The 18,467-nt window shown below is 46.9% G+C and overlaps 1 protein-coding gene across 1 annotated transcript in view; it reads left to right on the top strand.

The window, feature by feature from the left end:
* Positions 1-18,467, top strand: part of Cals (calsyntenin 1) — a 218,701-nt gene that overhangs the window by 168,424 nt on the left and 31,810 nt on the right. Inside the window, exon 2 of the mRNA XM_071667708.1 lies at positions 8,623-8,783. Coding sequence (XP_071523809.1) covers positions 8,623-8,783 — 161 coding nt within the window. The remainder of the gene's footprint in view (positions 1-8,622; positions 8,784-18,467) is intronic.

Raw genomic sequence — 18,467 nt, forward strand, 5'->3', positions numbered from 1 at the left:
CATCACCACCCCACACTACCCCATCCATCACCACCCCACCCTACCCATCCATATCACCACCACTACCCCATCCATCACCACCCCACCACTACCCCATCCATCACCACCCCACCACTACCCCATCCATCATCACCCCACCACTACCCCATCCATCATCACCCCACCACTACCCCATCCATCATCACCCCACCACTACCCCATCCATCACCACCCCACCACTACCCCATCCATCACCACCCCACCACTACCCCATCCATCATCACCCCACCACTACCCCATCCATCACCACCCCACCACTACCCCATCCATCACCACCCCACCACTACCCCATCATCACCACCCCACCACTACCCCATCCATCATCACCCACCACTACCCCATCCATCATCACCCCACCCACTACCCCATCCATCACCACCCCACCACTACCCCATCCATCACCACCCCACCACTACCCCATCCATCATCACCCCACCACTACCCCATCCATCATCACCCCACCACTACCCCCATCCATCACCACCCCACCACTACCCCATCCATCATCACCCCCACCACTACCCCATCCATCATCACCCCACCACTACCCCATCCATCATCACCCCACCACTACCCCATCCATCACCACCCCATCCATCACCACCCCACCACTACCCCAGCCATCACCACCCCACCACTACCCCATCCATCACCACCCCACCACTACCCCATCCATCATCACCCCACCACTACCCCATCCATCACCACCCCACCACTACCCCAGCCATCACCACCCCACCACTACCCCATCCATCACCACCCCACCACTACCCCAGCCATCACCACCCCACCACTACCCCATCCATCACCACCCCACCACTACCCCATCCATCACCACCCCACCACTACCCCATCCATCACCACCCCACCACTACCCCATCCATCACCACCCCACCACTACCCCATCCATCACCACCCCACCACTACCCCATCCATCACCACCCCCTCCCAGTAACCCTCCCTCACTATACTCCCTCATCATTAACGTCCAATACTCCCGTCCCCATCACCACTAAATTCCACCACTGCTTTCCTCCCTCACCACCACTACCCTCCACCTTGCCGCCCACCACCACCACCACCACCTTGCCGCCCACCACCACCACCACCACCTTGCCGCCCACCACCACCACCACCACCTTGCCGCCCACCACCACCACCACCTTGCCGCCCACCACCACCACCACCTTGCCGCCCACCACCACCACCACCTTGCCGCCCACCACCACCACCACCTTGCCGCCCCGCGCCACTTGGCGATGCGATGTTGTTAATGTAGTGCCACTAATGAGAAGGAATAACAAGAAGGCGATACGGCCTTAAACAGATGGTCGGTGATCCCAGCCTAATACTATGTAGATTAGACCCGTAAATGAATCTGCGCTTAACCCAGTTGAATCCACCACCCCCACCTGACCAGTTTTGGCGAGGCTGAAGTTTGGCGATTCTGCATTATTGGCGAACATTGTGCATAGAAATTTGGCGAAGGTTTGCTGGTGTAGAAATATTGGCGAAAAGGATTATGTTGGCGTGAGAGATGACGGGGGATTGATGGCGTCCACACTAACTTTGGCGCTCGTGTATTGGCGGATAGGAATATTGGCGCGGGAATATAATGCCGGCAAATATTGGCTGAAGGGAGTTTGGCGAGACTGATATTGTCATAAAGGATATTAGCCCACTGGAGAAGCTCCCTGGAGAGTCCCACTGGAGTTGCTAACGGGAGAGTCCCACTGGAGAAGCTCACGGGAGAGTCCCACTGGAGAAGCTCACGGGAGAGTCCCACTGGAGAAGCTGACTGGAGAGTCCCACTGGAGAAGCTGACTGGAGAGTCCCACTGGAGAAGCTGACTGGAGAGTCCCACTGGAGAAGCTCACGGGAGAGTCCCACTGGAGAAGCTGACTGGAGAGTCCCACTGGAGAAGCTGACTGGAGAGTCCCACTGGAGAAGCTCACGGGAGAGTCCCACTGGAGAAGCTGACTGGAGAGTCCCACTGGAGAAGCTGACTGGAGAGTCCCACTGGAGAAGCTCACGGGAGAGTCCCACTGGAGAAGCTGACTGGAGAGTCCCACTGGAGAAGCTCACGGGAGAGTCCCACTGGAGAAGCTCACGGGAGAGTCCCACTGGAGAAGCTCCCTGGAGAGTCCCACTGGGAAGGCCATTAATGATGTATGTGCGTGGTCCAGCACGGTAGCACCACACTGAGGGATTGTGACCCGTGAATGAGTCATGAGAAATGTATTAATAAAATCACCTTCGTGAGGGAGGTGGGGGGGACTGGGGCGTGGGGGAGTTGGGAGGGACTGGGGAGTTGGGGGGACTGGGGCGTGGGGGAGGTGGGGGGACTGGGGCGTGGGGGAGTTGGGGGGACTGGGGCGTGGGGGAGTTGGGAGGGACTGGGGAGTTGGGGGGACTGGGGCGTGGGGGAGTTGGGGGGGGACTGGGGCGTGGGGGAGTTGGGGGGACTGGGGCGTGGGGGAGTTGGGAGGGACTGGGGAGTTGGGGGGACTGGGGCGTGGGGGAGTTGGGGGGGGGGGACTGGGGCGTGGGGGAGTTGGGGGGAGGGACTGGGATTTACAGAAACACAACTCCAGTGGTAGGGATTGGCCAGTGGATTACTGGTCTGGGGATTGACGTGAGGGAGGATGAGCACAGGTGGGTCATGGTGTGAGTGGCAAGATAATGTGACATGTTGATGTTTGTATGTCAACACGCTTAGCGAAGATGAGGTTGTGAGGGTTGTGTGTTGTTAACCAAGATACTCGACACAAATTATCTATGTAGGACGCCATGATGGTTGTGAGACTGGTTTTGGCAGGAGGGAAAATGTAGTTGACCTGGGGGGGGGGGGGTCATTATGGTAATGTTTCTCGGTTTATTGAAGACGTTGAACTGCTGCTCTGCTATCTGGACTCCCTCACTCCCTCACTCACTCCCTCACTCACTCACTCACTCAACCTGCGCCCACACTCTGACTTGACGGGGGGGAGGGGGGGGGGAAGATAGGTTGTGGGGTAGACTAGAGGACGTGGGAGGAGGGTTGTGTGGGGGAGGGGAGGTAGTGTGGGTGATGCTGGGGTAGTTGAACGTGGCAAGACGACACCGTAGACTGTGAGGTGGCTGCTGGTGTGGGGAGTGGAGGGGTGGGGTGTGGGGAGTGGTGGGGTGTACAAGTATTGGGGTGAGAGTGTAAGTGCTGGGGAGTGTCCAGCTGTTGCCTGGCTGGGGGAGATTTAACTTATCCTTAAAGAGGGATAGAGCCACTACCCCTGCTGGGGGTAGTGGCTCTGGGGGAAGAGGGTAGTGGAGCCACGTATCAGCAGTAGTAGGATACATTATCCAGACCCCAGCAGCAGCAGTAGTGTATATTATCCAGACCCCAGCAGCAGCAGTAGGGTATATTATCCAGACCCCAGCAGCAGCAGTAGTGTATATTATCCAGACCCCAGCAGCAGTAGGGTATATTATCCAGACCCCAGCAGCAGTAGTGTATATTATCCAGACCCCAGCAGCAGTAGGGTATATTATCCAGACCCCAGCAGCAGTAGTGTATATTATCCAGACCCCAGCAGCAGTAGTGTATATTATCCAGACCCCAGCAGCAGTAGTGTATATTATCCAGACCCCAGCAGTAGTAGTGTATATTATCCAGACCCCAGCAGCAGCAGTAGTGTATATTATCCAGACCCCAGCAGCAGTAGTGTATATTATCCAGACCCCAGCAGTAGTAGTGTATATTATCCAGACCCCAGCAGCAGTAGTGTATATTATCCAGACCCCAGCAGCAGTAGTGTATATTATCCAGACCCTAGCAGCAGTAGGGTATATTATCCAGACCCCAGCAGTAGTAGTGTATATTATCCAGACCCCAGCAGCAGCAGTAGTGTATATTATCCAGACCCCAGCAGCAGCGGGGTATACATTATCCAGACCCCAGCAGCAGTAGTGTATATTATCCAGACCCCAGCAGCAGTAGGATACATTATCCAGACCCCAGCAGCAGTAGTGTATATTATCCAGACCCTAGCAGCAGTAGGGTATATTATCCAGACCCCAGCAGCAGTAGTGTATATTATCCAGACCCCAGCAGTAGTAGTGTATATTATCCAGACCCCAGCAGCAGTAGGGTATATTATCCAGACCCCAGCAGCAGTAGTGTATATTATCCAGACCCCAGCAGTAGTAGTGTATATTATCCAGACCCCAGCAGCAGTAGGGTATATTATCCAGACTCCAGCAGCAGTAGGGTATATTATCCAGACCCCAGCAGCAGTAGTGTATATTATCCAGACCCCAGCAGCAGTAGGATACATTATCCAGACCCCAGCAGCAGTAGTGTATATTATCCAGACCCTAGCAGCAGTAGGGTATATTATCCAGACCCCAGCAGCAGTAGTGTATATTATCCAGACCCCAGCAGTAGTAGTGTATATTATCCAGACCCCAGCAGCAGTAGTGTATATTATCCAGACCCCAGCAGCAGTAGTGTATATTATCCAGACCCCAGCAGTAGTAGTGTATATTATCCAGACCCCAGCAGCAGTAGTGTATATTATCCAGACCCCAGCAGCAGTAGTGTATATTATCCAGACCCCAGCAGCAGTAGGATACATTATCCAGACTCCAGCAGCAGTAGTGTATATTATCCAGACCCCAGCAGTAGTAGTGTATATTATCCAGACCCCAGCAGTAGTAGTGTATATTATCCAGACCCCAGCAGTAGTAGTGTATATTGTCCAGACCCCAGCAGCAGTAGTGTATATTATCCAGACCCTAGCAGCAGTAGTGTATATTATCCAGACCCTAGCAGCAGTAGTGTATATTATCCAGACCCTAGCAGCAGTAGTGTATATTATCCAGACCCTAGCAGCAGTAGGGTATATTATCCAGACCCCAGCAGCAGTAGTGTATATTATCCAGACCCCAGCAGCAGTAGGATACATTATCCAGACTTCAGCAGCAGCGGTAGCAGGGTATACCATGAAGACCGTAACATTAGAGAGGTATCCTGCACTAGTCGTTACGTTATAGAGTCGTTAATCCTACCCCCTCTGCCAATAGTTTGATCCATAATGTGTGTTATGCCCTGCTGATGGTAGCGTTACACATGTACTGTAGTAATAATATTGGTGCAGTGTTTACTTCCCTCTTGCCCGGTACCGGAATATGTTACAACAGTTGTTGTCATTATTGTCGTGAGCGCCATGTATGGGATGGGTACATTACAAGTATATTGTGTGTGGTAAATGTGATATTTACTTTCATAGTCACACATTCAGGTACGAGACTCAGCTAAAATATATCCAACGTTGTATCATTACCATATTTGTTATAGTTTCCATCGGTTGAATAAATGATAAGTTCCTTCTGAGTTGCAAATATTCCACCTTTGATATTCAGCTTCATAAATGGCGGGTCATGTGACCGCTTTATGATAGAGTTGGAATGATTCCCAGTGTTGCATTCTCACTCACCTTCTCAGAGCAATGGTTCACTTCTGTTTACATTATTGAACTGGTAGTGAACAGACGTAGATAATGCAACAGTGTCACCCATCTGAGATGTGCCAGGCTGGATGACGGGTTCCAGGGGTGGATGGCAGGTGCCAGGGGTGGATGGCAGGTGCCAGGGGTGGATGACGGGTACCAGGGGTGGATGGCAGGTGCCAGGTGTGGATGGAAGGTGCCAAGGGTGGATGGCAGGTGCCAGGGGTGGATGACGGGTACCAGGGGTGGATGGCAGGTGCCAGGGGTGGATGGCGGGTACCAGGGATGGATTGCAGGTGCCAGGGGTGGATGACGGGTACCAGGGATGGATGACGGGTACCAGGGATGGATGACGGGTACCAGGGGTGGATGGAAGGTGCCAGGGGTGGATGGCAGGTGCCAGGGGTGGATGGCGGGTACCAGGGGTGGATGGCAGGTGCCAGGGGTGGATGACGGGTACCAGGGATGGATAGTAGGTGCCAGGGGTGGATGACGGGTACCAGGGATAGATAGTAGGTGCCAGGGGTGGATGACGGGTACCAGGGGTGGATGGAAGGTGCCAGGGGTGGATGACGGGTACCAGGGATGGATAGTAGGTGCCAGGGGTGGATGACGGGTACCAGGGGTGGATGGAAGGTGCCAGGGGTGGATGACGGGTACCAGGGGTGGATGGAAGGTGCCAGGGGTGGATGACGGGTACCAGGGATGGATGGCTGGTGTAAGGGGTGGATGACGTAAGAGTTGAGTCAGTGTTGACATGTATTACATTACCCTCATTATTTCCTCCTCATGACCCTGACCTTCCCTCCTGGGGGGGCTGTCACCCCCATACCCTTCTAACGTTCAACATGGCTGCTTCAGAGAACTACATATGTACAGTTATTTCATATGATGATGTTCTGTCTGGGTAAGTATCCTGTCTATATGTAAGAGATGCAATGATTCATTTCCATTTGAGCTGAGGTCAGACCGTAGCTGATACCCTGAGATACACCCTAGTCATTGACCCGAGGTCAGATCTAGCTTACGGTAGGGACGCTACTGAAGGCATCGTGTCATGTGCAAGAAAGATCAGGAAATATAATGTTGACCCCAGAGGAAGCTGACGCAAACATCCCTCACACTCTGATCATTTTCAATCCTTCAGGTTAAATTTCAGCTGTTGATTTCAACTGGACTCAAGACTATGCAGCATGGCTGGAGGCTTCCTCTGGGGAATGGGAAGAAACTCATCGATTCTGGGGTCAAAGGTGAAAGGTCAGGGTGGCGTGACCCCTGGGGAAGAATGCCATCATCCAGTGACCTCTTCCTCCTTGCTTATACCCACATCCTCCCCTGCTTATTGTACCTCCCCACTACACTTGGCCATAATGAACCGGAGCAACATGAAGAGGTGTACTGTGGGTCCCCGGGGTTGCTGTGTAGTGCCCACCAGGAGGGACAGGCCGAGTCATGGCGACACCAGACTCAAACGTCCTGAGTCATCGGTAAGGGTGGGGGGGACGTGGCCATTATGATGGTTGGCCGGGGATGACTCCTGGATCACAGGAGGACCCCTGGGATCACAGGATGACCCCTAGGATCACAGGATGACCTCCTGGGATCACAGGATGACTCCTGGGATCACAGGATGACCCCTAGGATCACAGGATGACCCCTAGGATCACAGGATGACCCCTGGGATCACAGGATGACCCCTGGGTTCACAGGATGACCCCTAGGATCACAGAATGACCTCTGGGATCACAGGATGACTCCTGGGATCACAGGATGACTCCTAGGATCACAGGATGACTCCTGGGATCACAGGATGACCCCTAGGATCACAGGATGACCCCTGGGATCACAGGATGACCCCTGGGTTCACAGGATGACCCCTAGGATCACAGAATGACCTCTGGGATCACAGGATGACTCCTGGGATCACAGAATGACTCCTAGGATCACAGGATGACTCCTGGGATCACAGGATGACCCCTAGGATCACAGGATGACTCCTGGGATCACAGGATGACCCCTGGGTTCACAGGATGACTCCTGGGATAACAGGATGACTCCTGGGATCACAGGATGACCCCTAGGATCACAGGATGACCCCTGGGATCACAGGATGACCCCTGGGTTCACAGGATGACCCCTAGGATCACAGAATGACCTCTGGGATCACAGGATGACTCCTGGGATCACAGGATGACTCCTAGGATCACAGGATGACTCCTGGGATCACAGGATGACCCCTGGGATCACAGGATGACCCCTGGGTTCACAGGATGACCCCTAGGATCACAGAATGACCTCTGGGATCACAGGATGACTCCTGGGATAACAGGATGACTCCTGGGATAACAGGATGACTCCTGGGATCTCAGGATGACCCCTGGGATCACAGGATGACTCCTGGGTTCACAGGATGATCCCCTGGGATCATAGGATGACCCCTGGGATCACAGGATGACTCCTGGGATAACAGGATGACCCTTGGGATCACAGGATGACTCCTGGGTTCACAGGATGATCCCCTGGGATCATAGGATGACCCCTGGGATCACAGGATGACTCCTGGGTTCACAGGATGATCCCCTGGGATCATAGGATGACCCCTGGGATCACAGGATGACTCCTGGGTTCACAGGATGACTCCTGGGTTCACAGGATGATCCCCTAGGATCACAGGATGACCCCTGGGATCACATTATGACCCCTGGGATCACATGATAACTCCTGGGTTCACATGATGACCCCCTAGGATCACATGATGACCCCTGGGTTCACAGGATGAGCTGGACTTTGAAAGGATCCTTAGTTCTTCATGGGGTTTTGATGCAGGTCATGATGACTGGGTCATCCGTGGTGGCTCAGCACGTAGCGTCAGGCTGACTGTTGTAATGCGTCATCAGCCACTCTCTACCCTGAACACAAAATGTCATCATTAACCTTAGTGTTATCATGTGGGGTAGCAGATGAGGGGGGTTATTCTTAGTAACAGGTGTGTCTCTTGATGTAATGTGCCTTGTGCAAGTGTAACAGGTGTGTATGACCGGTACAGATGTAACAGATGTGTCAGTGGTGCAGGTGTAACAGGTGTGATAACTTACAGGTGCGGGACCAGTGTTTGACCTGGTGCGGCCGTCTGAGGGTTACCATGGCCTGGTGTCTGAGGACGAGACGAGGGTCAAGGTCCAGCCGACCATCCTGGCTGCTCCAGACGTCTGCACCTTCAGGATTGTCAACAAGCATCATGGAGAAGCTCCCTTCACTGTAAGTACGACTACCCATCATCATAAGTACCTATCACTCACCCTTTAAAGTTCAGTTATCAGTTACTTTGTTTTGTTGTCAGTAAATTGAACCTAGTGACCTACCTGTCTTTCGTAAATCTTACTTAAAGGGAATATTCGTCTTTTTTTATTTTATGTGGTAATTACTTCTACTGATTATTACATCCTGTTGTACCTAACTAACTAACAAGCTTGTTTGTCAGGGTTTCCCACTACCCTCCTGGTTGCAGGTACCACCACACAAGCTTGATTATGATTACATCTTTGGTTGTGGGTTGTTAGTGGTGTGTCAGTGACATCCATGTTCCCACCACCAGTGTGCAGGTAGTTTGGTGTGCCCGTAACAGTGTGGTGGCCAGTACCCTACCCAACTTGTCCTGAAGTGACCTGACCTGACCAAATTTTAACTTGCTGAGCTTGTCGCACGACCCTTGGCAGAGGTTGTACCATTGTACCCAAGGGTTGTACTGTTGTGCTTAACTAGCTGTGTAAGGTTAATCAAGTTAGGAAAATGTGATTAGTTGCCTTTATTATGAGGCCAAGATAACCAACCCCTTAACAGTGGGTCTGTTGCTGATTAGCTAACCTCCCTCTACTGCCCATCCCTATGTGAGGAGTCTGTAATAATAATAATAATAATAATAATAATAATAATAATAATAATAATAATAATGTGCTAACCATCTATATATATATATATATATATATATATATATATATATATATATATATATATATATATATATATATATATATCTCATATTAATGTTTATCACAAGGATATGTTGCTCTGTATGACAGGGTGAGTTTTGATGTTCATAATTAGTGATTGTAACAGACCATGTGATTGGTGTGCACATTCCGCACATGGCATATTTCCCCCAAACATTCATATATGTTCATAAAATGTTCACGCGAACGCTAATATTAGACTTCTGTGCTCCTAGGATGATCCTGACGAGTGAAAGAAGTGCATTGTATACCATCATGTCATCTGGCGAGTACAGCACACACACACACACACACATCTCCCGGAAATATTGGGTTTTATAAATTCAGTAAACACGTTAAGCTTGACGTTTAGGCCCAAATTTAACCAGAAAAATGTTGAGCAGTCATCTTCAGTGAGGCCATAAAAATGCCAGCCTTCATATTTACTGCAAAAGCTTTTAAAGAACCCAACCGTGGGGGTGGGGAGGTTAAGGGCGGGTTAGATATAAACGTAGATGGCAGGGAGAGTGAACATGGGTGGCAGGGAGAGTGAACATTGATGGCAGGGACAGTGAGCATGGGTGGCAGGGACAGTGAACACAGGTGGCAGGGACAGTGAACATGAGTGGCAGGGATGGGGAATATGTGGGGAAGGGACAGCAACATAGGTGGGTGGCAAGGTCAGTGAACATGGGTGACAGGGACACTGAACATGAGTGACTGGGACAATGAACATGAGTGACAGGGACAATGAACATGGGTGACAGGGACATTGAACATGAGTGGTAGGGACAATGAACATGGGTGGCAGACAATGAACATGGGTGGCAGGAACAGTGAACATGGGTGGCAGGGACAATGAACATGAGTGGCAGGAACAGTGAACATGGGTAGCAGGGACAATGAACATGGATGGCAGGAATAGTGAACATGGGTGGCAGGGACAGTGAACATGGGTGGCAGGGACAGTGAATATGGGTGGCAGGGACAGTGAATATGGGTGGCAGGGACCGTGGACATGGATGGCAGGGAGAGTGAACATGGGTGGCAGGGATGGTGAACATGGGTGGCAGGGACAGTGAACATGGGTGGCAGGAACAGTGAACATGGGTGGCAGGGACAATGAACATAAGTGGCAGGGATAATAAACACAGATTTTGAGAACATCTCTGACAAGAAATCACTTAGTGACCACATTCTATGGCCACCTTTAGCTTATATGACTTTACACTAAATGTTCATTCACATAGTTGGTAAATTTTGGGGTTGAAGAGAGAGATATTGCTGTTATACATACCTAAATGTCATGGAAATATATGAAATGAAACATATTTGCATGCGAATATCCTACTCCCAGAAGAGCAACATAGTTTGAACCACATTATCATCAAATGGCCCTGAGTACTTCAAATTCAAATATTCATAGATTATAGATTTTAGGAGTGTATCTTTGAGAAGAGGCCTACTATGCAAGAGACAATGGCTGTGACGGACCATAACATGACTGGTTCAATTTTCAGTTCTCTCAAAAAACTCTTTATTTATGTCAGAACTTAACTACTGACGACATGATTGTTCAAATATTCTCAGTGGATGGAATTTGGTGAATTTATATTTGGTCTCAGTTGTAGATTATCTTCTATGTTACACACACCAACTTTCTGCAGTACAGTAGTCAGCACATATACCCATGGTTATTCTAAACACAATATGCTCTTTCCTGTGGGGCAGGTTGGCAATGGGAATGGATGAAGGCAAGCAAGTATGAATATGTACATGTGTATGTATGTATATGTGTATATGTTGATATGTATATGTATGTGTATTTGCATGTATGTATATATGTGTGTATATGAGTGGACGGGTCTTTCTTCGGGTGTTTCCTGGCATTACCTTGCTGACGTGGGAAACAGCAATCAAGTATGATGAAAATTATTTATATATTTTATTTTATTATACTTTGTCGCTGTCTCCCGCGTTTGCGAGGTAGCGCAAGGAAACAGACGAAAGAAATGGCCCAACTCCCCCCATACACATGTATATACATACGTCCACATACGCAAATATACATACCTACACAGCTTTCCATGGCTTACCCCAGACGCTTCACATGCCTTGATTCAATCCACTGACAGCACGTCAACCCCGGTATACCACATCGCTCCAATTCACTCTATTCCTTGCCCTCCTTTCACCCTCCTGCATGTTCAGGCCCCGATCACACAAAATCTTTTTCACTCCATCTTTCCACCTCCAATTTGGTCTCCCTCTTCTCCTTGTTCCCTCCACCTCTGACACATATATCCTCTTGGTCAATCTTTCCTCACTCATCCTCTCCATGTGCCCAAACCACTTCAAAACACCCTCTTCTGCTCTCTCAACCACGCTCTTTTTATTTCCACACATCTCTCTTACCCTTACGTTACTCACTCGATCAAACCACCTCACACCACACATTGTCCTCAAACATCTCATTTCCAGCACATCCATCCTCCTGCGCACAACTCTATCCATAGCCCACGCCTCGCAACCATACAACATTGTTGGAACCACTATTCCTTCAAACATACCCATTTTTGCTTTCTGAGATAATGTTCTCGACTTCCACACATTCTTCAAGGCCCCCAGAATTTTCGCCCCCTCCCCCACCCTATGATCCACTTCCGCTTCCATGGTTCCATCCGCTGACAGATCCACTCCCAGATATCTAAAACACTTCACTTCCTCCAGTTTTTCTCCATTCAAACTCACCTCCCAATTGACTTGACCCTCAACCCTACTGTACCTAATAACCTTGCTCTTATTCACATTTACTCTTAACTTTCTTCTTCCACACACTTTACCAAACTCAGTCACCAGCTTCTGCAGTTTCTCACATGAATCAGCCACCAGCGCTGTATCATCAGCGAACAACAACTGACTCACTTCCCAAGCTCTCTCATCCCCAACAGACTTCATACTTGCCCCTCTTTCCAAAACTCTTGCATTCACCTCCCTAACAACCCCATCCATAAACAAATTAAACAACCATGGAGACATCACACACCCCTGCTGCAAACCTACATTCACTGAGAACCAATCACTTTCCTCTCTTCCTACACGTACACATGCCTTACATCCTCGATAAAAACTTTTCACTGCTTCTAACAACTTTCCTCCCACACCATATATTCTTAATACCTTCCACAGAGCATCTCTATCAACTCTATCATATGCCTTCTCCAGATCCATAAATACTTAGACGCTGTCTCCCGTGTTAGCGAGGTAGTGCAAGGAAACAGAAGAAAGAATGGCCCAACCCACCCACATCACATGTACATACATAAACATCCACACACGCACATATACATACTTATACATTTCAACATATACATACACAGACATATACATATATACATATTCATACTTGCTGCCATCATCCATTCCCGTCGCCACCCTGCCACACATGAAAAAAAAAAAAAAAAAAAAAAACCAACCCCCCCCCCCCCCCCCCCACACACACACACACACACACACACATGCATGCAAGGTAGCACTAGGAAAAGAACAAAGGCCACATTCGTTCACACTCTCTCCAGCTGTCATGTGCAATGCACCGAAACCACAGCTGCCCTTCCGCATCCAGGCCCCACAATACCTTCCATGGTTCACCCCAGATGCCTCACATGCCCCGGCTCAATATATATATATATATATATATATATATATATATATATATATATATATATATATATATATATATATATATATATATATTCACTTTGTCGCTGTCTCCCATGTTAGCAAGGTAGCGCAAGGAAACAGATGAAAGAATGGCCCAACCCACCCACATACACATGTATATACATACACGTTCCACACACGCAAATATACATACCTAAACATCTCAACGTATACATATATATATACACACAGACATATACATATATACACATGTACATAATTCATACTGTCTGCCTTTATTCATTCCCATCACCACCCCGCCACACATGAAATAACAACCCCCCTCCCCCCACATGTGTGCCAGGTAGCGCTAGGAAAAGACAACAAAGGCCACATTCATTCACACTCAGTCTCTACCTGTCATGTATAATGTATTATACTTTATTGCTGTTTCCCACATCATTGAAGCAGTGCCAGGAAACTGACGAAGAATGGCCCTTCCACTCATATACACGTATATGTACATAAATGCCCATACACACACATATGCATATCAACATATATATATATATACATATACATACACAGACACTATATATATATATATATATGGGATGGGAATAAATAAAGGCAGACAGTATGAATTATGTACATGTGTATATATGTATATGTCTGTGTGTGTATATATATGTGTACATTGCGATGTATAGGTATGTATATTTGCGTGTGTGGACGTGTATGTATATACATGTGTATGGGGGTGGGTTGGGCCATTTCTTTCGTCTGTTTCCTTGCACTACCTCAACAAACGTGGGAGACAGCAACAAAGCAAAATAAATATAAATATAAAATATATATATATATATATATATATATATATATATATATATATATATATATATATATATATATATATATATATATATATAAAGTAAAGTGTTTTAGATATCTGGGAGTGGATCTGGCAGCAGATGGAACCATGGAAGTGGAAGTGGATCATAGGGTGGGGGAGGGGGCGAAAATCCTGGGAGCCTTGAAGAATGTGTGGAAGTCGAGAACATTATCTCCGAAAGCAAAAATGAGTATGTTTGAAGGAATAGTGGTTCCAACGATGTTGTATGGTTGCGAGGCGTGGGCTATGGATAGAGTTGTGCGCAGGAGGGTGGATGTGCTGGAAATGAGATGTTTGAGGACAGTGTGTGGTGTGAGGTGGTTTGATCGAGTGAGTAATGTAAGAGTAAGAGAGATGTGTGGAAATAAAAAGAGTGTGGTTGAGAGAGCAGAAGAGGGTGTTTTGAAATGGTTTGGGCACATGGAGAGAATGAGTGAGGAAAGATTGACCAAGAGGATATATGTGTCAGAGGTGGAGGGAACGAGGAGAAGTGGGAAACCAAATTGGAGGTGGAAAGATGGAGTGAAAAAGATTTTGTGTGATCGGGGCCTGAACATGCAGGAGGGTGAAAGGAGGGCAAGGAATAGAGTGAATTGGATCGATGTGGTATACCGGGGTTGACGTGCTGTCAGTGGATTGAATCAGGGCATGTGAAGCGTCTGGGGTAAACCATGGAAAGCTGTGTAGGTATGTATATTTGCGTGTGTGGACGTGTATGTATATAAATGTGTATGGGGGTGGGTTGGGCCATTTCTTTCGTTTGTTTCCTTGCGCTACCTCGCAAACGCGGGAGACAGCGACAAAGCAAAAAAAAAAAATAAAAATATATATATATATATATATATATATATATATATATATTACCAGGAATACTCAACAAACTTATATCTCTGTAATTTGAGCACTCACTCTTATCCCCTTTGCCTTTGTACAATGGCACTATGCACGCATTCCGCCAATCCTCAGGGTATTGATTGAGAGGGTGAAGGCATGTACAGAGCATCAGATTGGGGAAGAGCAGTGTGGTTTCAGAAGTGGTAGAGGATGTGTGGATCAGGTGTTTGCTTTGAAGAATGTATGTGAGAAATACTTAGAAAAGCAAATGGATTTGTATGTAACATTTATGGATCTGGAGAAGGCATATGATAGAGTTGATAGAGATGCTCTGTGGAAGGTATTAAGAATATATGGTGTGGGAGGCAAGTTGTTAGAAGCAGTGAAAAGTTTTTATCGAGGATGTAAGGCATGTGTACGTGTAGGAAGAGAGGAAAGTGATTGGTTCTCAGTGAATGTAGGTTTGCGGCAGGGGTGTGTGATGTCTCCATGGTTGTTTAATTTGTTTATGGATGGGGTTGTTAGGGAGGTGAATGCAAGAGTTTTGGAAAGAGGGGCAAGTATGAAGTCTGTTGGGGATGAGAGAGCTTGGGAAGTGAGTCAGTTGTTGTTCGCTGATGATACAGCGCTGGTGGCTGATTCATGTGAGAAACTGCAGAAGCTGGTGACTGAGTTTGGTAAAGTGTGTGAAAGAAGAAAGTTAAGAGTAAATGTGAATAAGAGCAAGGTTATCAGGTGCAGTAGGGTTGAGGGTCAAGTCAATTGGGAGGTGAGTTTGAATGGAGAAAAACTGGAGGAAGTGAAGTGTTTTAGATATCTGGGAGTGGATCTGGCAGCGGATGGAACCATGGAAGCGGAAGTGGATCATAGGGTGGGGGAGGGGGCAAAAATTCTGGGAGCCTTGAAGAATGTGTGGAAGTCGAGAACATTATCTCGGAAAGCAAAAATGGGTGTGTTTGAAGGAATAGTGGTTCCAACAATGTTGTATGGTTGCGAGGCGTGGGCTATGGATAGAGTTGTGCGCAGGAGGATGGATGTGCTGGAAATGAGATGTTTGAGGACAATGTTTGGTGTGAGGTGGTTTGATCGAGTAAGTAACGTAAGGGTAAGAGAGATGTGTGGAAATAAAAAGAGCGTGGTTGAGAGAGCAGAAGAGGGTGTTTTGAAATGGTTTGGGCACATGGAGAGAATGAGTGAGGAAAGATTGACCAAGAGGATATATGTGTCGGAGGTGGAGGGAACGAGGAGAAGAGGGAGACCAAATTGGAGGTGGAAAGATGGAGTGAAAAAGATTTTGTGTGATCGGGGCCTGAACATGCAGGAGGGTGAAAGGAGGGCAAGGAATAGAGTGAATTGGATCGATGTGGTATACCGGGGTTGACGTGCTGTCAGTGGATTGAATCAGGGCATGTGAAGCGTCTGGGGTAAACCATGGAAAGCTGTGTAGGTATGTATATTTGCGTGTGTGGACGTATGTATATACATGTGTATGGGGGTGGGTTGGGCCATTTCTTTCGTCTGTTTCCTTGCGCTACCTCACAAACGTGGGAGACAGCGGCAAAAAAAAAAAAAAAAAAAAAAAAAATATATATATATATATATATATATATATATATATATATATATATATATATATATATATATGTTTATTTATTTTATTTATTATACTTTGTTGCTGTGTCCTGCATTAGCAAGGCAGCGCAAGGAAACAGATGAAAGAATGGCCCAACCCACCCACATACACATGTATATACATACACAGACATATATACACATGTACATAATTCATACTTGCTGTCTTTATTCATTCCCATTGCCAACCTGCCACACATGAAATGACAACCCCCTCCCCCCACATGTGCGTGAGGTAGCGCTAGGAAAAGACAACAAAGGCCACATTCGTTCACACTGTCTCTACCTGTCATGTATAATGTATTATACTTTATTGCTGTTTCCCGCATCAGTGAAGCAGTGCCAGGAAACTGACGAAGAATGGCCCTTCCACTCATATACACATATATATACATAAATGCCCATACACGCACATATACATATCAACATATATTATTTATTTATTTTTATTTTGCTTTGTCGCTGTCTCCCGCGTTAGCGAGGTAGCGCAAGGAAACAAACGAAAGAATGGCCAAACCCACCCACATACACATGTATATACATACACGTCCACACACGCAGCTATACATACCTATACATCTCAGTGTACACATATATATACACACACAGACATATACATATATACACATGTACATAATTCATGCTTGCCTTCATCCATTCCTGTCGCTATCCCACCACACAATAAGCACCATCATTATACCCTGCTTCAGCTAGGTAGTGCCAGGAAAACATACAAAAAGGCCACATTCATTCACACTCAGTCTCTAGCAGTCATGTATATACAAACCTATGCTGTGGAGTGGTTATGCTGTACACTAGACTACATATATATTCCATCCAGTGCTATGAACCAGTCTGTGTATACACTAGCTTATATGTGTATTCATCAGCCTGCACTATACACTAAATCATGCAGACATACTGTGCCAGTTAATGCTGTGCACAAGACTGTGTGTATCCACCAACCTTTACTACACACTAGCATAATGTACATATACACACACCATCTTGCATGGAATACTACCCTATATTAAACCAATTTGTACTATACCCAGTGCTGTGCTCTAAAATAAAATTCATTTACACACCAGCCTTTTCTGTATACTTCTGTGTCTTCTACTGAGTAATAAATGCAAACCAGTTTGTCTTTTGTCTCATTCTGCAGACATGCATGATTATAACAGCTTTTAATATACCCTTGCGTATCTGTATAACCCTCCCACCTTCACATGATATACACTACAAGGAATTCATCTAATACTCAATCGCTCCTCTGTTTTGTGGTCAAATTTATGAAAACTAAATTAATCCAAGGCTTAGTAAGCCTTTTGAGATTCAAGCAAAATCTAAATTCTGAAAAGAAACTGGCTGAAAGCCAGATAGTATAGAGAGCTCAGGTTTGTTTCTTTCCAGTATGGAAAATAACAAGATAAACAGTTTTATCACCTGTAGTAGTACAATAATTTGCAAAATTGTACCAAGAATCCATGGGACATATATAATCAGGCAAAGGAGAGTTTTTAGATGCAAATTGTTGTTCAGCTTGTTGAGTGGCACCTGTCATGAGATTTTGAACATAATACCTCTATATCAAATGGCCTTCTAAGGATGGCTGGATCCTTGTGATATTAACCCCCCTCTGATGTGGAGAGTTTTTGATACCTGTGAGAACAGTAATATCAATGAAAAATAATAACCAAAAAAATATGAGAATAATGATCATGATAGTAATAATAATAATAATAATATTAATAATGTTTAATAATAATAATAATAATAATAATAATAATAATAATAATAATAATAATAATAATAATGTAGGTTTGCGGCAGGGGTGTGTGATGTCTCCATAGTTGTTTAATTTGTTTATGGATGGGGTTGTTAGGGAGGTGAATGCAAGAGTTTTGGAAAGAGGGGCAAGTATGAAGTCTG

Source organism: Panulirus ornatus, chromosome 12 (assembly GCF_036320965.1).
Source record: "Panulirus ornatus isolate Po-2019 chromosome 12, ASM3632096v1, whole genome shotgun sequence".
In the NCBI taxonomy this organism is placed as follows: domain Eukaryota; kingdom Metazoa; phylum Arthropoda; class Malacostraca; order Decapoda; family Palinuridae; genus Panulirus; species Panulirus ornatus.